The following is a 26,030-nucleotide window of genomic DNA, read 5'->3' on the forward strand; positions in this document are numbered from 1 at the left end:
CAGAGGCATAAATAATGTACACGTCATAGCCACATCCCCCATGTTGTTATCTGGGAGGCGCTGCCCACTTCCACTACACCAACGACAGAATAAAGGCTGGTATCTTTCCTGCCCTTATAGCACACCTTTATCCTTCAGTTCTACAAGGAAATGCGTGTGTGTGTGTCAAGACATACACTTTGTACCCTTCCACAATGAGACTAATTATTACATACTAATATTACCAACATTAGGCAGACCATCACTGTGGGAGTTTGAAACATTCAAAAATATCTGTTAATTTATTCAAATTTGTTCAGCTGTCATCAGAGTTAAAAATATGCCTCCATGTTTCATCTCCTTCAAGATCAAAGGTATATTTTTAAGTTTCTGTGTGTCTTTGATGGCATCATTTTTCCATCTAGCCAAAGTAGTTCAGAGCGTGTCAGATACTGCATATTTCTAAAATTCTATTGTAGGAATAATAGAAATTTTGTTATAAAAATATTTCTATATATAAAAAAGTTCAACGTTTCAAAGTCTGTACTATTAATAGTTGGTGTTTTGTTCACAAGAAGATGGATTTCTAAAATGAACACTGGTCAGAATCATTAGAAGGAAAATATGATTACAATATGGCCTAGAGATTCACAGTCTCAAAATACAACAAAAACCCTGTGCGTGAATACAGATAATTACAGTTTTATACTGGATTTTATTACAATAAAATTTCTTAAAATACCTAAAGCCATAACACATTCACTAATTATATAATCTTACATAAAAGCTAAATAAGTCAAGATGTGTTTATCAGGGGAAAAAAGTATTACATGTTTAATGATTCGGCAGCATTTTTCAATCCTGCAAATAAACAAACCTTTTTTTTTTTTTTTGCAAATGAATTGTGTCTGAAGGGATTATATATTTTCCTGGTTAACCTTTTAAGGCAATTGAACACTAATGACAAGATAACTAATGAAGAATTTCAATTAAAAGACTGGTCTAATCTGCACACCTGGTAGAAAAATAAGCAAAGCTTTTCTGAATGCATTGACAGTCCAATTAATTTTCTAAAGCTTTGTCCTATTTTATTTTAATTTCTACTATCTATGCACCAGGAGCTAATTGTTCAAGGGAAAGATACAGATCACAAATTCAATGCAATTCTCTCCTTTGGCCAGACTTCACTGGGCCAGTTACAAAAAGAGGCTGACATTTCTGCCTTCTTCAGCTTCTTCAGTCACCGCCAGTCACTGGGATGAAGAGAACTGATGTTTCTTTGGCTCTAAGTAGTAGGTTTTTGTTGAGTAGAGAAGCGGTGCCTGTTTGTTTTTGTTTTATGTTTTTTGTTTTTTCCCTCCAACTAATTAAGTCATTTGGTAAAGTGCATCCAACTGCTTTTAAGCTCAGATCCACTAGTTCATGGAAATCTCAACTCATAATACTTTGCTTTCTTCAGGATAAAAGAGAAAGGGAGGGAGGGAGGGAGAGAGGGAGGGAACCTACCCAAACCTTATGTTAGAGAAAATAGAAAAAACGTAATATTATTAAGCCCTTATTATCATGAGGCACAGTGCAAGATCTACTACATTTGTGGTTTTGCTGAGTTTCTCCAGGAGTTTTAATAATTCTGGAGAGTCCTGGTGTGTCACTGTAGGTCAAGGCTCAAACCAGGACAGAAGTCTGTGTCATCAAGATGGAAACGTCTTTGCATTGTTGAGAGCACCGTTCTCTGAGCTTGCAAATGCCCTGCAGAGTTCCAGAAAGATTACCGGTTACCTTGACCACGGGTGCTCCAGTGGAGACAGAGACTACTTTAGGAATAAAGAGGAGAATGTATTACACCTTTCATTCCTCATTCTCAAAGGAGATATTTTGTTCCCAAGCCCAACTCTTTTCTTTCCACCTGACATTCTTTCTTTGGTCCATCATATTTATATGTACTGGCCCCATATGATGTCACTTGTGGACACGTTACATGCCCTGATATGTGTCAGTACAGTAAATGGGCATAAATGTACTCATTCTGCACATGGCACTTCTGGGGGGTCTAAAAGAAGAACATGGCAAAACCTTAGCCCAAAGGATTGATGATTGGTAATTATGCCTCAATACCTTTGACAGAAATGGGGAAATACCAAAGAAATTAAGTGTGTTTGAAGCCAAAACCAATGATAAATTCAGTTCTGGCCACACTGAGTTTTAGGTGACTCGTGAGAAGTATATGAGGAGAAATTGTACAGGCCATTGGAATATGGGGCTGGAGCACAGAGAGGATAAAGCCAGCACAGAGGACAAGTGTGCTCAGAAGGAAGGGTGAAGACGTAAGAAAGACAGCTGAAGGCTGAACCTGGATAACTATCCATTTTTCAGAAGGGAGGAGAGGAGCAGAGGGGATGGCAGAGAGGGGATGAGAGGAGAGGAAAAAAGGAACAGAAAGAGAACCCAGGAAAAAGGGCAGGAGAGAGTGCAAAGACATGAAATCCAAAAGGGGAGCATGGATGTGGAAAGGTAGGGGGGCAAAATCTCGAATCCTGCAAAGCCAGAAAAATATGGACCAATAAAAGGCCTTTGGAGTCACAAGAATGTTCACTTGTATGTAACCTTCTAGGAAACTTCAGCAATATGGTATAGACAGAAATAGGTTGAAAACAGATGCAACCAAGAATTAAAGGCAACTACAGATGGTGCGTTCAAAGATTTAAACACCTCGATGATGATAAAACCAACAGCACTGGTACTTACACTGTTTCTTATGTGCCAGACACTATTCTTAGCACTTTGCACGTACTACCTCATTTAAGCCTCACTCTTAAACACCATAAGCTAGATACTATTATTACTTGTATTTTACAGAGGAGAAAATGAGGTACAGATAAGTAAGCCACAGAGCTAGTAACTCTCAGAGCCAGGACTCTAATGCAAACCCCAGAACCTATGGCTCTTAACCAGTGTGTACACTGCCCTCAGGTAGAAAAAAAGAAAAAAGAAACATTGTTTTTATCATCACATTCATTATGCATCCCCAATGCTTAGATCAGTGCCTAGCACACAGTAAGCATGCAACAAATTTCTGTTGAATTAATGTATGATTAACTAGAAAGAGTATGAGGATCAAGCAAAAGGATGGGAGTTGTTTGTAAGAGACTTTATTCTAGGACTATTTAAGCTGCATTGAAAAAGTCCTCTATTCTCTCAATGCTACTAATATAAGAAAATAAACTCATTGTGTTTTAATTTGCCCCAAATAAAAAAATAGGCCAGCAGACAAAAAAGACTTACAGAAAAGGTCAGGATAAAGGTTAATTTTCCCCTCAATCCAAGTGAGTTGTTTGATTTTCAGTTAAACTTGGTGATCTGACAATGACTCTGCAGTCTCTAAACAGTCAAAATCCATTTTCCCTCTCCCACCAAATACAGTGCAGGACTGTAAGCTGCTCCTTAGAGCAAAACACTCAGAAAATACATAGCCTGGTAAGGATCAATTCTCAATGATAAAACTTGCCATCAATAACTCCTAACAGCAAAATTGTTTTTAAAATAATTTAATAAGAACATATAGATTTTTAAAAAGTTCTTTCTTGCATAAAGTAGTTGAGCTTTTAAGCTCTTAGAGATTTGAACAAAGAGTTAGAAACTATTTCAGCTGTACATCAAGTTGGAACAGAAGATGAACATGTGATCACTTACACATTGACCTCTCATGCTCTCAAGAAACCCATCTGATTGGCCCTATGCAGTGTGATTTCCAGTTTCAAATGTACACATTCACAAAACGTATTAAACTATGCAATTACTTATACAAGCTTACTTAACAGATTTAAGCAGCACTGTTTTGGAGGGATATCCATTATGGACTTGTTTAACTTAGGAGACAAAATCAGAAAGCATTTATTCAACTAGTACTTAGTGCTGTGTGCTCTTCACAGTGGAGGATGTTAAAGTATGTGCAGGTATGACCCAAATCCTCACAGAGCTTAGTTCATGTATCAACATGTTCATGACTTCCCAGTTATATGTCAGTGCCTTTAGAAGCTGCTACGATTGTACACTTAAGCTCAGATCTCAAATCCCTTATCTCTTGAAATCAATAGGACTTCATACATAGTACTTACACTAATGGGCCAGATCCCAAGAAAGAAAGAAATTCATTTCAATGAAATTTCATGTAGCTTTTCAACCACTCTTTCTTATCCAAATTACTCTGCTCTTCATTTAATTTTCCTACCTTTTCCCATATGAAAACTTAATATATCACAAAACTACTATCTAGAATATATACAAATGTGTCTATTTTAAGAGTAACGTCATACAACCAAACACTACATTTCAACTGCACACTGATTTATGAGATTACATTATTACTGCCCTCATTTAATCAAATATTTTTCAAGATTAAACCTTTCCAATATTAACCTCTACATTATATAAAGATATTTAAATAATTCTTTTCACTCATTACTCAATGATAAAAAGGGGTCATGCCATACATTATTCAATTAGAGTGTTTGGTGGAATACACTGAGGATTTCTTTTTTAATTTTATTAAGGTATAATTGACAAATAAAAAAGTGTACATACTTCAGGTTGTACAACTTAATGGTTTGACATATGTACACACTGTGAAATGATCAGCACAATCGAGCTAATTATTTTATCCCTTATCTCACATAGTTTTATCATTTTCTTTTCTTTTTGTGTATGTGTGACAAGAACATAAGATAGGCTTTTTTAAAAATTTGGCTCTGCTACTGGTAAAGGGAAAATGTTTCCTAAATACCCATTTCATAGAGCACATCAGGACTACTTTCTTTAACCTCAGTTTCCACAGCAACCACCACTAGTTTTTGGTTGTGACTTATAATTCATGTTCATTTGATTTCACAACATAGCACTTTTAGTCATATAATTATTATGTGCCATATTTTAATTTTCCCATTAAAACTAATTTTGTTGAGGACATTTCAAAGCACATTTCAATATGTAGTTCCTAACCCTTCCCCCGCCACACCCCCCAAAAAATCCCTAAGTCCAAGATTCAGACTTGCTGATTAATAGGAAACACCACTTAAAGTAATATTACCTCCAATCATATTTTGGGGGATAATTTAATAAGTTTGAAGAACTTTGAAGAGTGTTAGCTTTAACTCTGCATTTTACTTTAAAAGTTTGGATAATGGAAAACCACTACAACCATATCCTAGGTAAGTAACCATAAATCTGTGAACTGTCAATAAAATCAAAGCACTGCCATGAACTGACTCACCAATTTCACATAAATTACAGCAAGACATATGCTAGAGCAAATTTTATTGAAATATAATATGCCATATATTATAGTCATCTTTCTAGTACAAACCTTATTTATATGGCATTTTCCTTATATTTCATATATTTACCACCATGCTGAAAGGGTTTATTATAATAAAATTTTGTCCATCTGCCAAAGTAAATGTTCTACTAGTCTAAAATTTATTTAAATTTATTCCTTTGCATAAACTGTCTTTATTAATACCCCATTCAGCCACAAAATGTTTACCATCAACTAAAATAAGATTGCAATGACTGCCTTTCTTGGTTTTACTTTTCTATACATGATATTTTAAATATTTTCTCCCTGAAGCAATAACTTAACTACATTGATTGTAACTTCCAATCAAATTTGAGGAAAAAAAGAAAAAAAAGAGCAAAAGTAACTACCTGGTTCACCTGTGACAGAACCTACAGTGACCTCTGGTGGTGGATCCCAACGACAGAGTTTTGGAGAACAATTTACAACCTTTTCCTAGGCCCGACACTAGAGACTATGGAAGCAATGTTGGTCCACGCTAGCTAATAGCTGTTATTAATAATGAAAGTCAAAAATAAATATTGACTAAACTAGTGTGTTTCTTTTTGGAAATCTAACCAGTCACTGTCACTTAAAATAATCATAGCTGCTCCCTTCTATCAAAAAATAGTGTCTTATGTGGTTCTGTTAGTAGGGCAGTTAAAAGATGGCTAGGCACATAGGTTTCATACCCACCCTACTTCTGGACTCAAGCAAAAGATAGGGAAGAGGGCAATTCGAATGAAGACAGAGCGCCCTGGGATAAACAGCTCTGTGGTCAGGAAAGTACTGCATTTGTTACATAATGCAGTGTGGGCCCTAAAGCAAGAGACAATCCCCTAGCTTATTTATAAATATAATTTAGGAAGCTGTCAGTATAATTTAACTTCTATGATATTTCAATAGTGAAAGTGATACATTATAAGACTGGGTAAGCCAATGCTTTTAAGACACTATGTGGTTTTATCAACATTTCCTAAATTGTGATTTAAATTTTAAAGAAAATCTCTCAAGAGAAAATACCAAGAAATTTATACCCAAAATACACATTTTCTCACCATTTCTTTCAAATTGGATAATACCTAAAAGTTATTATTCCCTTTTTGTTTTAAAATCACTAGTTTATTTCCTCTCCTACAGGTTCTTTTTTAGATCTCAATTTTTATAAGCACAAAATCATTTCAGATATTCCTATAAGGAAAAGATAACTGAGTAAAAGAAATTGCTGGTGCAGCTGGATATCTCAACAAAAATAGAAATTGAGTATGTGGAACTTCTCTTAAAAGTTAAGTGGTTCATAAAATACTGCCTCCACTGTTTTCTCTCCTGAGCCCCTTTTTTCTCTAAAGACAAAAACATTTCTAGTTTTTCATAATGTTCAAAATAATAAACACCAATATTTAATTTCTAATAAAAGTACACCATTTTCAAAGTTATAATTTTTCCAAATGGCAACCTAGTTTACTGTTACCCAAAATAACCATTTCTGCCGATTTGTCAAGGAATCAAAGACGGCATGTGATAAAATGTGCTGCCCAAAGACATGGCCACACTGAAGGCCTTGGAAATGTTTGTTTTTTGCATGTAAAATCCAATCTAATGGTTCTAAAAACTGTTGTTTTATTTCAGTGACTATCCCTTTACCCACAAGTGTACTTGATCCTTACAGCCCAGTGTATGTTGATGAACAGCTTGCATAAATAATTGAAATTCAAATGAGTGAAGATAGCCTAATAATGTTCCAGACACAGATTTGGTCAATAAGCACTTTGGGCCAGAGACCTTCTGTGAGACATTGCACAGATGTAAGGAACTCACCACATAGTTCCCAAACTCTCCCTACCTACCAACTTATCTAAAAATGTATTTAAACCTTGCTATTTACCCTTTTGACTTTTACGACTTCTTGGGCTAATAATGTGCTCTCTATACCTACTTGAATCACGTGCTAAGAGTTATTGTCATTCCTTTTATTTATCTGAAATGATTTGCTCTTTTATCTTAAAACTAAATAAATTCCCTACTTTTAATATTTTGGGATTTTTTCTTTAAAGTATGCGTGTATCCATCTTACTCAATGGCCCTCATTATTTGATTTGATCTTACTTTATTTTATAGACTTTGAATCACCAGTAACAATTCGAAATGTCTGCCCATAACAGACTGAGTCAACTAAATAAGAAAAATAAAAATCCCATCTCAGGAGGTAGGAAATAACAGCAAATAGGCTATAGTGCTACTCTGGGGCTCAGAATATAGCACCATTATTCTGGGAAATTGCAGCTGAGGAGTTTGGAATTTTATTAGGAAATCCTCACATTTAAAAGCATCATCAAGAAGTTGTCTGATGGATTTCTAATTGGCTGAGATTTCAGCTCATTAGTGATATCCATGGACAAATAAGTGCCTGATGGTTTGTTTTCTCTTTGTGTCTATTTCCCTTTCATGTCTAATCTCAATTATCTCCCTCCCTCCATGTGTGTGTGTCTCTCTTTCTCTCCCAGCACAGCCCACCTCCCTCCCTTCCTCGCTGTATTTCTATTACTTTCTACATCTTTGTGTGTGAGAGAGAGAAAGAGTGTTTTCTTCTGCACTATCTTTGTATCTAGGTGGATGGCAGTCTGTATGTTAATCTGTGTGCATCTCTATGTACTGTTTCTGTTTCATATGACTCTCACTAAAACAAGAAAATGATGTTGTATCAGAAAGAGAAGCATTTCATGGACTAAGACAATCCCAGCCTATCTCTCCAATTCTTAAATATACTGGGAGTTACCGCTCCTTTTCTTTCTTTTTCCACTAAAACTCTACCAACACTTCACTTTCAATGTTGTTAAATTAGTGAATAATGAAATCTTCACTATGACAAACTCGATCTGCCTGTGAGAATTCTGAAGGGAATTTTCTCTGTTAATCCAAATTAAATAATTTCTCAGAGCAAATTGATCTATTTCTCTGCCGAATCATATGGAAATGGCAACAACTATGGGATACTCCCACACATTTATGGGAGTAAATTTTTTTAGTACTCTGTAATTGAAAAATTACAGGTGTGATTTTACCACCTGTAAAAGTGGTCCAGAGACTTTCCAGTGTTTATTACATACACAAGTACATATACTTACTTCAGTTATCACATTTCAAACAAAGCTCAGAGGTTTTGAGTAGTAGTATTAAAAGTTAGCCATGAGCAATTAGAGGTGGTATGTAAAATGATGAAACAGATAAATGTTCACTCACACTTGGTGTTATCCATGAAAAGAAATGCTAGACCAATGAGGCAATTACGAACACACATGTGAAAAAGATAGAACATTCACCAGCTTGGATGGAAGATGTAAAATGGAGGCAACGGAAGCAGGTATTTCTAAGCCACACAAGGTAAGTCTTAATTTCATGGTATAGCTGAAATAAAAGGTAATCTAAAAACTGACTCATAGTTCCAGGCTGTTTAAGAAGTTTCAACTGAAGATGCTGTATTAGGAAACTTCAGTCAAGGAATTATCATCTGCTTTCTGGTTGCCCTGAAGAGCAATCAAGAACCTATAGGTTTTATTCTTTATTTTGAGAAGTCCTTTCACAGAGTAAAATATAAGGAGCTGAAATAACTCAAGAGGATGAGAAAGCTGAAATAAGACTAATGTATCTTAACTGATTCTAAGAACCTTTAAATATCCCAAACTGTCTGTTTTAACAGTAATATCCCCTTGTTATGTCTGGAATAATATTAACAGAAGAAGGTAATAGATAAACATAGAAATTGCCTACCATTATAAATTTATATTTTATATCATCATGAAAAAAATCAAAAACACATTTGAAATCACACTGGAATAGCTAAAAATATTACAGGTTTTTAAAAATTAGATCCAACCCAAAAAGTCTACTCTAGACTGTACAGCACCAGATGTTGACCCCTGTGGAAGAAATAAAGTCACATGTCAGAGCATTATGAAAAATAGCTCAGGGCATTTAAATATATATAGTCCCAAAACCAGGGGAAATATGTGCAAGCCCAGTTTTAGAGGAGATCCTAATGTGAGAATTAATACAATCTAAGCTACCAACCCAGGGAGAGCATAATTGTGTTTAATTGTTTATTATCATTTGAGTGTGCTTTGCTCTTGCCCACTAGGCAGGGAACTTCTTGAGAACAGAAGTTTCTGAATCATTTTTTTTATTCAAAGGACCCCACGGAGTGTCTGTTGTATAAGGCACCCCCCCAAAAAATATTGTTTTAATAAATAAACAAATGAATAAATAAACAACTATGGAGCTGCAGAGAGTATTTCAATTGCTTTGGTCCAAGCTCCACTGTGAGACCAACATGCAGAAATGTCTCTCGCACAATTCTCCAAGCAAGGGATTTAAAAACAAAATAACAGCCCCCAGACGGGGGAAGGGGAGTACTTTAGGGGATACTTTACCTATCTTCCTTATAAAATTGAAAATTACATAAAAGAATTTAAAACAAGTGGAAGATGTGGAGATTTCAGTAAACTGCAAAGTTTACTAGGTCTTCAAATGTGAAATATATAAGCATCCCCATTCAGAGTATATTGGAGGAAATGAATGCATAAGTAGATGACATTTTAAGGACAATTTAAGGCCAGAAAACCTTCACATCGGTATCAAGGTAAAAACGGCACTTTTAACATTCTTTCTCTAGTTACTTTAAAAGCACAGAAGCTATTGCTTCCCTTCTACATTTCTCCTGTTTAAGTCAAATGAAATATCATATGAATCATTATAAGTCAATGCAAATTTTTTTTAAAAAAAGAAACTTTCAACATATATTTGACCATAGCAATTGTCTTCCCATTTTTCAAGTATTCTCTTCATTTAGGTTCAACTTCAAGTACTCCCCCTAGCACAAGGTTTCTTCCAGCGGTGCCCATTGGGCCCAAAAGCCAAATCAGAGACAAAATCTTATTAAGTATCCACTTTCGCAGCCATTCCCAACTTGAAGGAAGCCCTTGCACTGAGATTCAACTCTAAGAATTTGTTCAGTCTCTGCAACCTACTTGGGGAAAAAAAAAATATATAGAAAGAGGATGGACAAGAAATATAGCCCTCACCCAACCGAAACTCAACGCTTTTCTCCAGGTGTACCTGCACCTTACCCGCGCCCCCCCCCCCCCAGCTTCCTCCTGTTTCTGGCTCTGGACAGGTGGGAAGGGGGTGAGCACGTCCTGAGGAGGAGGCACTACTAACTTTCCAGCACCACTCATTCCCACCCCCATCCAAAATCAGGTCCAGCTAGTCCCTGAAGCCACCAGGCTGGGCTGTCTGCATCCCCCGCCCCCTCTGAGAGAGGGATGGGATGGGGGGCGCACACGCGTGTGCAGGATAGAAGTAGGGGTGTTCTGAACTGCAACTCTTCTTACCACTGGAGCGCCTGACGATGTTCTCCAAAAATGTGTTCTGAGGTGCCACCAGCCCTCTCTTGCCCCCCGGCATCCTGGGTCTGGAGAGCGGCGGCCAGGATCCGCGGCGGGGGAGGGGGGGATGCAGGAAGAGAAGGTGGAGGAAGAGTAGGAAAAGGTGGAGGAGAAGATGGTGCCGAAAGAAGAGGGGCTGCGGCGGCGACGGGGTCCCCTGACTGTGTCTCCAGCCCAACCCGGATGAGCAGCTCTGGGGAGGAGGACCAGGCAGTTCATGGTAGTAGCGCTCCCCCGGCCGCAGCTGCCCAGACTGTGGCGGTGCCGCACACGGGGCTCGGGAACTGCAGGCTCCGCGGGGCACAATGCGCCTGCGCCGCCCCCGCTGTCGCTGTCCCGCCGGTGCTGCTGCTCAGGCTACTGCTGAGGCTGCTGCTGTGGTGGCCGCCGCCCGGGCGCGGGCTCAGCATTTCTCCCCCTGCCCCGTGCCGGAAGGTCAGGGGAGCGGGAAGGGCCAACTCAGGCGCCTCTTCCAGTCACTGTTAGCCCAGACCCAGACACCTTCACTGCGCCTTCCTTCTTCCCTTGCCCCAGCCCACCCTTTCTCTTGCAGCTGGATCACCGCTGCCCCGCGGAGCCCAACTTCTGCGGGGCTGTGCGCCTTGTGTCCACTCCTCTCTCCCTGGAGATCGACGCAAATGCTCGCCGTCCAGTGGGGCCGTGGAGTGGGAGAGGAAGTGGGAGAAGCCAGCAGGATGCCAGAGGGGCCAATGGGCAATCGGAGGGATCACATCTCAGCTTCTCCCGGAGGGGTCCCGAACCTCAAAGGCGTCTGCTGGGTTGAAAGTGCTCCCGCTCCGCTGAGGCTGAGCACCGAACAAGGACTGCCTGGGCGGTGCAGGGGGACGCACAGCAGCCACCTGACGCTGCTGTGCCTACCCCACCCCACCCCCCTATTCCGGCTTCGGTCCCGAAGCTCTCAACACAGGAGCTTTCAGCACCGGTCCTACCCCGCGCAGCGGAGTCTGAGCCAGAGAGGGTCCGCCTAGGGCTGGGTCTGGCGAGAGCAGCCGCCGCACAGGGGCGCTTCCCTAGAGCTGCGGAGCACAGGAGGCAAGTGGGGAGCCTGGCTGCGAAGTTGCTGAAAAGGTTGCACTTAACGCAAGGAGTAGGGAAAGAGGGTGAATAATTCACACCCGAAAGAGGGTACAGCGGGCATCAGTTGCGGTGGAAAACCAGGGAAGGCGACGGGAGCAAAGCTGAGCAGGGCTGGAAGTGCGAGCAGGATTGGTCTCCAGCAACCCTCTAACCACTCGTAACCCGGGACAGGAGTGCAACCGTTAGAAACAGAGTCCAAAAGCCAGAATTTACCACGGAGAGGGGATAATGGCATACATGCGAATGCATCTGAGAGAGACGTGGAGAAAAGGGGGAGCTTGTGCCGCAGCAGCTTTTCTTCCCTAAGCCAGTGGTTCTCAGAGTGGTCCTCACTGGCAGCACCTCCCAAGAACTTGTTAGAAATGCAGGTGATGGGGCTCTATTGACCCCAGAGCTAGGGAGCCTGGAACCAAGGTCAGGAACAACAATCTGTTCTATCCATCCTTAGAACAACCCATCCTTAACCGCTGATTTTCCCCCTCCAGGCAAACACATTGCACACTAGATTCTGAAAAGTGCAGATATAAGGCTTCCTCTCGGGAAGTTTCAACTGGGCCTGCTGAGAAAGGACAACTGCATAAGCAGGGTCAAGGAGTGGGGACGAAATGTGTGCTGAGACAGGATCAACGACTGGCGGTGAGGGGAAGCATGAAGCAGTGAAGGCAAAAGGAAAGCTGGACAGGGAGTCCCCTTTGCTTGAGTCAGAATAGGCTCCTTTGCTAGGTGATTCCCTGTTAGGACTGGTCAAGGCTAAATTGCCCAGAGGCAGCAGGAATCCCCAGGCTGGGGTCAAAGGAAACATCTGCTCAGTGCCAGACCAGGGCTGGAAGGAAAAAAAGGGAGGGGTGGTGTCTGATTTTGTTTGGAATCCCTAGATCAGGGGTCCCCAACCTCCAGGGCCGCAAACCTGTACCAGGCCTATTAGAAACCTGGCCACACAGAAGGAGGTGAGCTTGAATGCAATGTGCTTGAATCATCCTGAAACCACACCCCCCCCTCAACCCTGGTCTGTGGAAAACTTGCCTCCCATGAAACCGGTCCCTGGTACAAAAAAAAAGTTGGCAACCACTGCCTAGATTACCAGTCACTGGCCTGAAGTGACCATCACTCTCTCTCCTGAGCACCCCAGGGTAAGGGCTGCAGCCTGTGACTGACAGACACAAACACACAACCAGGATCCAGGTTTTAGCTTAGGGTATGTTCCCTCTGCTCTTGGAAATGTCCGCCTATTTGCCCAGTTGCGCAGCTGAGCAAACCCAGAAGGCTGACTGGAGGCAAAGAGCAGTTTGCTGTGCTACAATTCTTTCCTCAAAAAACCAAGAGACTGTGGCATAACACTAGGCTATTTGAGCTTTCTACCCAAAGCACTGCTGGCAGTGCCAGTTTCTCCCCTTACAGCTAGAATGTCTTCTAAATACATGGGTGACCTTAATTGAATAACAAGGGACTCGGGCACAGATTGGACCCTTGTGGCTCACCTGCCTCTTACAGGAGTCAAAGACATAGCTGAGGTTACAGCTCCTTCCCTGCAGCTGAAACAGAGGGGAACTGCAAAGACATCCTTAACAGCTGGATTTCCCCCCTCAAGTTAGTTCTGTGTGACCTATGTTCATGGCGAGTAGGCCTTGACCAGCGATTTTCAACCGATGTGCCCCAGCACACTGGTGTGCTGCAAGAATTGTTAAAATGTGCACTACCTGACTGTTTGGGTAGTCAGAGGCACTGACCTCTTTTTCCTTAAGTTTTCAAATTAAAAAATTATTAACAGCCAAAACACCAATAGCTATCGGTGTGAATGAATCAAAATTATACCTATTTTTGTCAGATCAGCAAAAAATATATTTTCAGTGGTCTACAGAATTTCAGTAATTGATTCATGTGTGTCATGAGATTTTTGAAAAGAGTTTGAAAATTGCTGTCATAGGCTAGCCATTCAGAGACTGGGGTGAATAGGCAAGCTCATCTTTTAAAAATATATACCAATATAATTCATACATTGCTATCCTAGACTTCTAACATGATATGATAAATCCATCAACAACATAAATAGGAAATATTTCAAGTCTGTATGTTCTTTTGCACCTCGTCAGCTGCCCACTCTTGCCTCTGGGTATTGATATAAAATCTTGGCTTCCCAGCATTTCCCATCAAATATAAATATCCCTGTTCTAAATCACTCCTCTGTGGGTGTATTAGCTCACACTTCCCAAAGAGGAAACTCTTTCGGACTCCATTAAGACATAGTCACACAGTTACTGGTAGAACTTCCCATTCGTTTCCACTTGCAGATTTAATTAAAATGACATTTACCCTTTCTTCCTTGTCCTTAATAACCACATAGTGTTACAGTTTTTGGATTATTTTAATCATTGTAAAAAATGGTAGCTATAAAGTATGAAATCCTTGATTTACACACTTTTCTTAATCTGCTATTTTAAATTTTCAGTTCACAGAGGGAGAAACAGAGACTCAGAGAAATGAAGTACCTATCCAAAATGACGTGGTGCTTTAGAGGCTGCATCGAAACTAGAATTGGGTCTCCTGACCCTACAGCCAGAGCTTCTTGTAAATAATAGAAACTAGCCTGATTTTGGCTTAGTGTAGTAATACCCAGCAACATCCAGTGATCTCTGTTGCCATCATTCATTCTGTAGCACTAGAGAGAAGAGGAACCCCTGGCAACTTAAAATAGCTCATAAACAAAACGGAGTTTAGGAAAATAGAGCGGCAACGTGTGGACTTGCTGGCCCTAAGGCAGGTGCTGGCAGAGTGCAGCAAGGTGCCAATACAGCATTTCAAAAGCATTTTGCATACAGAGTCCATATGTTAGCTATAACCAAATCACGGGGCTTAACAGGTGAGACAGAGAGACAGGAATCTAAAAGCTTCAATGTCACACAGAGGTCTACTTCTTGTTTGTTTTATTGCAAAGATTCCATTTAAAGCAGAATCATTTGTCCTGTCCTCCTCTCTTGAGGTGCTGTAATTAGAGCCATGTTGTCTGTGAGAACCAAGAGTTCAATACCCAGAGGTGTTCGCTGACTCCCAAGGCAGAGCCACGAAATGCATGAAAGCTATCTGAACTGCAGGTGTGCTCCACTTTAACAGCAACTAATACAGAAGTGAAGACAGAAACTGATACATTAGGAGGTGATGGCTTGTAATTACCACTGGTTTGCTGAAGGATTCTTTTACCAAGTACCCTTTCTTAGAGAAGTTTTAAATGTAGTTTATTTGTCAGTAGTTACAATTATATGTAAATGCTCAGAAATGCATTAGAAATAGGTCCAGTCTGATAATATTTGATCCTTTATGTGAGAATGGCCTTACCACAACCCACCATGGGAATAATTTTTCTCTCTTTCCCTGCTCTGTTTCTGAGGTAACTACAGCAGAGGTCTAAGGTACAATCTTTGGATGCTAAATTGGCAGTTCTGATGGAGGAGCGGGAAGAAGAAAGGAAATGGCCAGAAGTTGTTCTCCATCCTGGCCCCCAGGGTTGGTCTCATTAGCAGTGGTACCAGCTCAAACCACCTCCTCCTCCCCAGCCCGTTCCCCCAAGTCTCACTCTCTACCTCCCCCCAGAGCCCTACCACAGCTCTAGCAGTGAAATATCCAGACACTACTCAATTCCTTTGCGGGCACAAAGGCCCACACTTACACTTATAAAGTTATAATCTTCCTCCTTCCCCTATCGACCTACCCCCAGCGAATCTAAGTTGAGAGAAAGCAAAATAAAGACGCAGTATTGGCCCTGGTTGGTGTGGCTCAGTGAGTTAAGCACTGGTCTGCGAACCAAAGGGTCACCAGTTTGATTCCAAGTCAGGACATGTGCCTGAGTTGCAAGCTCTGTCCTCAGTTGGGGGTATGCAAGAGGCAGCCAATTGATGTTTCTCTCGTAAATCGATGTTTCTCTTCCTTTCTTTTCCTCTCCCTTTCTTTCCCTCTCCCTTACCCTCTCTCTAAAAATAAATAAATAAAATCTTTAAGAAAAGATGCAGTGTTGTATAGAGAGAGGTTCAATGCTTAGACTCTGGACCCAGACTGCCTAGAATTTAATCTTGCCTCTGCAGCTTACTAACTACTGTATTTTTCGGACTATAAGACACACTCCCCCCAACCCAAATTTGGGAGGAATAATGGTTGTTAATGTTGCTGTTGAGTTCTGTTTACATTTACACTGGTGAAATAGTTATTTATGTTATTAAATATTTTACCACATTTTTTGCTTCAAAATTTTTTTTCCTATTTTTCCTCCTCTAAAACCTAGGTGCATCTTATGGTCCAAAAAACACAGTATATGGCCTAAGGCCAGTTATTTAGCCTGAATTTCCCCTTCTATAAAATGGGGATAAAATCACCTATTTAATAGGCTTGTTATGAGGATTAAATGAGTTCCTATTCAAAAGCTATCTGGCATATAACAAGCACCACATAAGTCTTTGTAAAGTAAACAAGACTTTTCATTCCCTTCTACTTTCATTTCCAGTGAAAGCTGTAGGTGGGGATCATTACTAATGTTCACCAATATCCAGATGCCTTTTCCACCTCCTTGAACTTAGCAGTGTCCATAAACCAGTTCTGGTCAATGAAATGTGAATGCAGGCGATGTGTGAAAGCAGGTGAAGGCCAGGGCTCAGGTCTCAGTGCTCCTCTTCCTCTGCCTCATGACTATGGAATACTGAGCAACACAAGAACAGCTGCAGGGAAGAGTTACCTAGACCTGCCATTGATGTTATACAACCAGGAATTACATGTCTGTTGTGTTAAGACACTGAGATGCTGGCACTACCTGTTACTGTATCACAACCTAGTCTATCCTGACTGTACAAGTTATGAACATGCTTTAAGTACAGAAAGTTAGGGGAATAATAATTCCCTGCCTGCACATTCCTAGAGAGCTTATAAAAATCCCAATATCTGGGCCATAGCCCCCAGACCAAGGAAATCAGAATTTCTGAGCATGAGACTCAGACATCATTAGTTTTAACGTTCCCCAAGTGATTTCACTGTGCCTCAAAGTTGAGAACCACTGTCCTAGAGCAGTGGTTTTCAAGCTTTTTCACCTCATGACACACATACAGTAATAACTAAAATTCCATGGGACACCAAAAAATCTATTTTAGTTGATCTGACAAAAAAAATAGGTATAATTTTGATGCATTCACATCAGACGGCTATTGTTATGGTTGGCTGTTTTTTTATTTGACAATCTAAGCGAAAAGAGGTAAGTGCCCCTGACTAAATAGTCAGGTGTTGCATGTTTTAAAAATTCTTGCAGCACACCGATTGAAAATCACTGTCCTAGAAATAGTGTGTCAAGATCCTTAACTCCCAAGGGTAGATTACACCTACCCAGCAAAAGAGCCAACCGTAACATACCCAACTGTGAGTTTCTCCATACTTGTAGCTGCTGAACATCTCAAGAGAGAATCACAAAACCTCCCAAGCTGATGCCCCATCAAGTCAAGGCCTTCAAACTCCACTTGCCCTTCTCAGTGCAGCCCAATCTTTCTACACATCCCTAGTCAACTGTCCTTCCATGCCCTATAGTAGCTTTCTCAAATCTCTCTCTTCACACTTCAGATGTCTCGGAAGGTGACTCCCAGAGAATGTGTCATGCTGTCAATCATCAGCCTCCCTGCCTTGGCTCTCTCTTCCTTCCCTTCTAGGGGAACAGGAAGCAATTTTCCTCTCCATCGCTTCACCAGTGCTCTCTCTGGATCCTCTCCTCTTGCGCCTCTGGAGGGACCTCAGTCTACTGACTGTCTCCTGATTCCTCTCTCTTCAATGTTTAATAAGCTTTAAGAATACTTTCTTAATTTGTTGTTTGCTCTAGCTTTTGCTCTGTCTCTCCCATCCCTTTGTGTCAATTTCTCAGAAGAGTGGTCTGTAGTAGGCATCGCTCCTTCCTTGCCTCCTACACAGTCCTTAACCCATCACAGATTGGCTTCCACTCCACTATTTTCCTGAAACTGCCTCCCAAAGGCCATTTTTTGAACCACCAGGCTCAGTGAAGTAATTTCACTTTTAATTTTACTCCACCTGCCTATGACATTTGACCCTGGTGCCACTCATCTCTTCAGACCTTGGGACTGCCTGGTTTTGAATATTGGTTGTTTGGCCTCAGTATTTTAGTTAACTTATCTGTCCCTGAATTTTTTTATCTGTAAAAAGAGAAGAGTGATAGCCCTGGCCAGGTGGCTCTGTTGGTTGGAGCCTCATCCCATACACCAAAAGGTTGTATGTTCAACCCCCTGTCAGGGCATGTACAAGAAGCAACTGATCAATATTTCTTTCTCACATAAATGTCCCAATCTCTCCCTCCCTCTCTCTCTCTCTCATCAATAAACATATCCTTAGGTAAGTACTTCAAAAAGAGAGAGAGAGAATAGTGATAGTGTCTACCTCATAAGATTGGTGTAAGAATTAACTGAGATAGTATAGGTGGACAGTCCTATATCCACATTTCTGAAACTGCAGAACTCTGAAATCCTAAACTTTTCATCAATTTGTCACAGACTTATTCACCAGAAAAGCCTGACCTGAATTGTCATGAAGCTGTTTGTACTCTTTCTTTATTCCATTTGCTGTGAGTATTGACATGTTTTGTTGCATAGATTGCAGCAACAGGGATTTCTGGCCCTAATCCTGATAGGGGAGATACAAATATACAGAAATCCACAGATTTCTGAATTCCGAAACACAGATCTCTTTCCTGCAAGTGTACACACACATACCTGTGTGCTGACTGGCTCTCTCTATGTGGCAATCCAACATATCTAAAACAAGTGCATGATCTTGCAGCCTGCCCAGACCTTCTCCCCCTCCAGTGTCTCTCACCTCAGGAGTGCCACCCCATCCACCCAGTTGTCTACATCAGTAACATCAACACATCTCTACTATCCCACCTCCAGTCCTGCTCATTCTACCTCCCACATAGCTCTGGAAAGTATCTACTTGTCACTGTCCTTGTTGGCACTGTTCAAGGACAAGTCCCCTCCTATGCAGTCAGGGTTGAGAATTATTATTCCCCTAATTTCCTGTACCTAAAGCAAGTTAATCATCTGTATCAGTTAGGGTAGATTAGGGTACAACACAGTAACAAATAGTGCCAGAATCTCATCATTCACTTGGACTACTGCAAGTCCTCCAACCTGTCTCCCTGATTTTTGGATTTTTCCTGCCATATTCCTCTCAATCTCCATCTCCAACTCAATTCATTCTCCACCCTGCACTATAACTAAAGCTCTTGAGGCAAACAGCTATTTATCTCACCTTTATAAGTTCCTTGCTTCTCCTAGGTGAAAGTCTAAAGTCTTAGCTAGCCTTTCTTTAATCCTTTCCTGACTCCTGCTCACCTATCCAGTCTCAACTCTCATCATTTCACATCCCATTGTAACCTCACATCCTCGTAAACCCTTGCCCTTTACACTCCTTTTGACTCCTTGTGCAATTGATCTTTGAACAACACCATTTTGAACTGCATGGGTCCATTTTTAAGTGATTTTTCAATAAAGACTATAAATATATTTTCTCAATAACATTTTCTTTAGCTTATTGTATGATAAGAATATAGTATATAGTACATATAATATACAAAATATGTGTTAACTGACATTAAGTCTTCTTTTTTCTTTTTTAATATATTTTATTGATTATGCTATTACAGTTGTCCCATTACCCCCACCCCCACCCCTTCATTTCTGACCACCAGTAGGCTATTGGTTAAGTTTAGGGGGAATCAAAAGTTATGCATAGAGTTTCAACTACGGGGGGTGTGGGGTGGTCAGCACCCCTAACCCTCTCATTGTTCAAGGGTCAGCTATACTTACCTTGCTCTCTCTCTGTTCCTTCACCTATGTCCTATATCACCAAGCACAGTCTGTAGATCATAGGTTAGATATTTTTCTCCAAAAGGCCTTGTTTGACTAAGACTTGGTAAAGTACATTTCCTGGGTCTTCTTCTAGTGCACCGTATTCTTTCTCTCCTGAAGCACTGCCTCCCTGTAATAAGAAAAAAAATAACAAATGCAGTTGAAACCCTATACATTGCCTCACCAGAGCTTCCACTGGCCACTTTGGCATCTTTGTGAGATTGGGAGATGTCTCCTTCGACAGGCAAGGGAGGGACACCAGTTGGTGAGAAGATTATGGGCTAGGTTTCAGCTTCTATGTACTCCCTCAATGGGTGCCACCAGAGCAGGAGAAGGAGGGAAGTTTTCTAGGTGGGAGAACTAGAAAAAACATCAGAATAATAGAAAAGCATATGATGTATGACAGAAAGTAGGTAATCCAGACTTAACAAAGACAAATGGAAGACAGATTTGGAGGAACAGTTAGGGACATATGAGGCCAACTTAATGAGTTTGGGCTTATTCTGAAGTAATGAAAGACATGTTCTCAGGGAAGAAGTGACAACATTTTAGGAGATGGCATCTGCTTGTAATTGGTACACAAGATGCTTTGGGAACTCATCACAGAACAAAATTGTAACTATGCATGATGATGTATGTTAACTAGACTTGTGCTGATCACTTCACAATGTACAAATATCAAATCATTTTGTTGTACTCTAAAACTAATATAATGTGGTATGTCAATTATACCACAATTGGGGAAAAATATATGCTCTGAGGAGAGAAAAGGCCAAAATTGGATAAACTCAGTAAGAGAATCCTGCATATGAGGAGATGGTATTTTTGAAACATTAATACTCTCCCACCCTAATATTTACTATTACTGTCTCACTATCATTGCACCGCCACTCCTCACCATGCTCCCCTCTTCCTGGCTTTTGAATTTCAAAAGCCCTGGCTGGTGTGGCTCAAGAAGACACGCCTGCGAATCAAAATGTCGCTGGTTCATTTCCTAGTCAGGGCACATGCCTGGGTTCAGGGCCAGGTCAGGTCCCCAGTAGGGGGTGTGTGAAAGGCAACCACACATTGATGTTTCTCCCCTTCTCTTCCTCCCTCCTTTTTCCCTCTGTCTAAAATAAATAAATAAAATCTTTTCAAAAAACAAAGAAAATTGTTACAATAAAGGTTATCTGTATTCTTACCAGGTGATAGACACTGTTCTAGGCACATGCATTTTCTCATTTAATCATTTGATTTTAATAGAGTAAAATTAAATTTCATTCAATCCTACAAATATTTACAATTTTTGTAAATGTCTAGCATTTACATGACAGACATTACATAATGTGTTTAAATTACTCCCGTTGCACCAAAACGGAACTGAGGCACAGTAAGAAACTTGCACAGTGTCATAAAACTTGTATGTGATGTAGTGAGGATTATGTACCCAGGTAGGCTGTCTTCAGAGCTAGATTCTTGGCCATCCTGTCAAACCACTGCACCATACTACTTCCCAAAAGTTCTGGGGAAAAATGAATAAGAACTAGCTATCTCAGCCCTGGCCACGTGGCTGAGCTTGTTGGAGCATCCTTCCATACACCAAAAGGTTGTGAATTCAACCCCCAGGTCAGGGCGCATACCTAGGCTGCGGGCTCAGTCCCCATTTGGGGTACATATGGAAGGCAACCAATCAATGTTTCTCTATTACATACAAGACTGTCTGTCTCTCTCTCTCCGCCTCTCTCTGTAAAATCTATGGAAATATCCTCAGATGAAAAGATTTAAAAAACAAACAAACCAGCTATCCCGTATGTTCCCACTTCCAGCCCCAATGAGAAACAATTTCCCTGTGCTGAGGGAAGGGAGACATGCTGGAGAGGAAGCAGAGTAAGAAAGTCCTGCCTCTGCTGCCACGTGGGCAGAGCCCTGGATTTCCAAGCAAAATAACAAACTAACAAACAAACAATAAAACCGATAGGTTTATGGGAGTCAGGGCAGAATGATCTGCCCCATCTCCTGGGTAGAATTTGAGGGAGGCAGTAAGACTGAAGAGGAGAAAAAGCTGTTGGGTGGCTAGAGACGTTAATTAGCATAGAGAGAGACCCCAGACCGTTGTGGGCGTGCAGACATGAACATGATAAAATGACTCTTGCATGCCCTACAGGTCACCCAGGAAGCAGAGAAAGTGAAATTATATCACATGTATTATTGGTTTTACCTATCTGACTGCCTCAGTGACTACACTGTGAACACCCTAAGGTCAGAGATGGTGTCTTCTTTATGTGTTTCTTTAGCTCTGATTCAGTGTCCGGAACATGCAGGCCACAAAAGTAAATTGATTTGTTGATTATTCAGCACTTTGGGGAAATTTTTAGTGTAGAATTAAAAGTTTTAATTTCTACCCACACTTCACAACATACACCACAATAAATTCCAAATATACTACCAAGTTAAACACTTCAAACTATTTAAATAGGCTTCTAAATTATTTTTGAAGCATAGGAAAGTAAAAATAACAAGATAAGCAAGTTTGATCACCTGTGCATACAGAGCATCATGTACATAAAGAATTTGAAAGAATGAGAAAAATCATTCATAATTAATCTTATTGGGGAACATTTTTTCTTCCAAATCTGCTTGGTATGAGTACAGATCTATACAAGATAGGATCTATACAGAATCCAATAAACACACAGCCAAAAAATTAATGGATAACAACCATAATTGTAAATTTGTCATTACTCTCAATAGTAGTTTGTCAGATTACCAGAACAGGTCTAATTATTCCTCTCGCTCACATTTTAAAAAATGTTCCAGATGAACTAAGTGATTTCTAGAAGGTCCTCGGCCAGTGAGTGGCAAGTCAAGGCCAGCTCGGTGCTCTGCATCTTGTTCAGTGTCCTTCCCCCCAATCACATTGGCCAGGGGGTAATTCAAGTGAAAAACTAAATCTACAAAAGTGGTTTAAACTATGTATTCTTACTAGTAAATCTAAGTGACCCAAATGTTTAGATATGAATAAATGAGCAAGTAGATCAATGGTATGTTAACTATAAGCAAAATTCCATTTGAATTGACAAATTCACACAGTGCAATATACAGATAATATATTATAGAACTGTACACTTAAAATCTATATACTTTTATTAACCAATGTCACTCCAATAGAATTAATAAATTTTTTTAAATCATCCACATTACTGAATATAGTTACAGGTTATTTATTCCCTTTGCTGTACACTATTTCATTGTGTCACTATATTACAATTTATTCATTCTACCATTGATGGGCTTTGGAGGAGTTTCCAGCTTGGAGCTACTATAAATAAAACTGTTATAACATTCTTTTTTTAATCCTCACTCGAGGATATGTTTGTTATTGATTTTAGAGAAAGAAGAAGGGAGAGAGACAGAAACATTGATGAGTGCCTCCCCTACACACCCTGACTAGGGATGGAACCCACAACCTAGGTATGTGCCCTGATCAGTAATCAAACCAACAACCTTTTGATGTATGGATAGATTTTCCAACCAATTAAGCCACTTGGCCAGGGCACTGCTATAACATTCTCATACACGTCTATTGCAAAGCAAATTTGTATTGTATATATGCCAGGCAGTATTTTTCAGAATTTTTTTTAATTGATAAATTCAAGGACTATAAAGAAATTTGGAAAAGATCTTTAAAAATATAGGTCAGTGGAAAATATATATAAAGATAAATACTATATATTCATTGATTTCTACAATATATATATTGACTTGTAAGCAGAAGCATGGGAAAAGTCTATAGATTTTATGACTTATTAATGATTTACAGGATTGGGATTTAATCTTCTTTTCACCTACTAATATTTCATGTTACTACTGACTCTGGTGTTTCTACATAATGTTCACCATCAGATGTTTAAGTAGATCATTAAAAAACAATGCAAAAGTCTGGCCGGAAGAAAATACTCATATACACACATAAAATGTCCAGGTACAGCTGACATGTGATAAACTGCACATATTTAAAATGTAGAATTGGAGCATACGGAATACAGTCAATAATATTGTAATAACTATGTATGCCGTCAGATGGGTACTAGGTTTACTGGGGTACACACTTCATAAGTAATCATATAAATAATCATATATCTGAAATTAATGTAATATCGTATGTCAACCATTATTGAAAATTTCTTAAATTATTTTTAAAAAATAAATTTTTAAAAGTAGAATGTAGAATCAGACTAGTTTTGACACACGCAATGTTAAAAGTCACCACATTCAAGCAGTGAACATATCTGTTGCCCCCAGAAATTTCCTTATGCCCCTTTACAATCCACCCTCCTTCCCAGGCCATGGGCAACCACTGATCTGCTTTCTGTCACTGCAGATTAGTTTACTGTCTAAAATGGTACACAAGTGGAATCAGTGTATGCTCCTATTTCTCTGCCTCCTTTTAGGGAGGATAATTCTTTTGAAATTCAGGCACGATTTTTGCAGGTATTGACAGGAAGGGTGATAAAATTGCCAGGTGATTATCATGCCCCATAAACTTTGAGTCATGGGGCATTAATAATGGCCAAAGAATAACTTCCTCTGGCATTTGAAGAATTCATCAATGGAGGCACAATAGTATTTTCAAGTTCGTTTTCTACCAGCAGTCAGCCAGAGGGAATGAGTATCAGTCAGAAGGCAGGGCAGTGTGTCTGGCTCTTCGTGCCTGCGTGCCTGGGGGCTGGCATGTAACTTTATGCCTCGGTTTGCTGATCTGTGAAAGAAGGTTAGAACTGACTCTTTTTAGTAGGGAGGAGCCACTTTTTGTTTCACTAAAGTGTTAAAATCTATAGGCTACAGAGAACACAAGGATTGTGTGAAGTACCTGAGAAATGCAGAAAAGCAGCATCAAGAGACCCTGGTAGACTGCGGAGGGCGGGCGCTGAGAAGTAGAGGAAACCAGTGAACAGATTCTTCTTTGACCTAAAGTTTAGTCATTGTATAGATGCTGATCTCGTTACTGCTAAGCAGCTCTGCAGTTGCTGAGAATGCAGCTGAGGAAGCTACCTTTCAGTCAGACAGAACTGGGCTTGAAACCCACCTTGGAGCAAGTCTATTCTCACAGCTTATCAGGAAAATGAGAACAAAGAAAAACAGCTATCAAGACAACTTATAGATTGTTCTGAGGATTCAGTGAGGCAGCATTTAATGACCCAAATACTGCACCTGTAGAATGGAGGCAATACCTTCATTGTGAAGCCATTTAAGAACTAGAGTTCCACCTGGCTGGTGTAGCTCAGTGGATTGAGTGCTGATCTGTGAACCAAAAGGTTGTTGGTTCGATTCCCAGTCAGAGCACATCCCTGGGTTGTGGATCAGGTCCCCAGTAGGGGGCCTGTGAGAGTCAAATAAATAAATAAAATCTTAAAAAAAGAAAAAAAACAGAGTTCCTTCTTTCTTTCTGCTGCAGAGTATTCTATAACCTAATCAACAAAACAAACAAGTGAGCAAAATATAACCAGACACATGGGAATAAAGAACAAACTGACAATGACCAGAGGAGAGGGGGCAAAGGGATAACAGGGGAAAGAAGGCGAAGGGTCAAATCAAGGAACGTGTATAAAGGACCCATGAACAAGGACAATGGGAGGGGGAGGACTGTCTGGGGGGGGGTGCTCAGTGAGCAGTTCGGGGGAGAGTAATGAGATAAAAATCAGGACAGCTGTAACTGAACAACAATAAAAAAATCAAAAATTTTTTTAATGAATGTACAGTTTAAAAAGTAATGGAAGTAATAGATATTTGAGAAACGAAGTATTGATAATGATAGTTGTCAATCTAGCTAGAGGAAAAAAGAAAACTGAGATAACCCCTGGGCACCATCCCTTCTTTGGTCTCTCACAGCAGTGCTTTCCCGGGAGCAGCCTTTGTTCGGCGAATAGGCCCCCTCTCCACCTGGTGGGGGAAGTGTCTACCCCAAAACAGCCCCATGTTCAGTGGTGTGCTGGGACCAGCTTATGAGAGGCAACTTCTAGATTTTCAGAGATCTTGTGAGTAGGTTGTTAAACAGAATCACTAATAAGAATTAAATTATACTAATTTGCTGTTAAATAAATTGTATTAAAAATGAAGGCAATCAATACTCAAAATGTATCATTTCCTCATTACATTACTACATTTTACTAGTATGTATGCTCTTGGGCTCATTTACGCCTATTACGTGTGTGTGGCATAAATTCTCTCCAGCGGTGCACTGCTCACTGCACAGCAATTTCCAGACCATGTTCAGTGACGTCACACTGGAAACTTGAAGTCAGCCATGGAAACAGACCACGGCTA

At 40.2% G+C, this 26,030-nt stretch overlaps 1 protein-coding gene across 1 annotated transcript in view; it reads right to left on the reverse strand.

The window, feature by feature from the left end:
* The window catches only part of KCNH5 (potassium voltage-gated channel subfamily H member 5), a 259,894-nt gene extending 248,757 nt beyond the window's left edge, over positions 1–11,137 (reverse strand). Inside the window, 1 exon segment of the mRNA XM_036010818.1 lies at positions 10,696–11,137. Coding sequence (XP_035866711.1) covers positions 10,696–10,768 — 73 coding nt within the window. The 5' untranslated portion in view covers positions 10,769–11,137.
* Positions 11,138–26,030: the final 14,893 nt, after the last annotated feature.

This window comes from Phyllostomus discolor, chromosome 1, assembly GCF_004126475.2.
Source record: "Phyllostomus discolor isolate MPI-MPIP mPhyDis1 chromosome 1, mPhyDis1.pri.v3, whole genome shotgun sequence".
Classification (NCBI taxonomy): Eukaryota; Metazoa; Chordata; class Mammalia; order Chiroptera; family Phyllostomidae; genus Phyllostomus; species Phyllostomus discolor.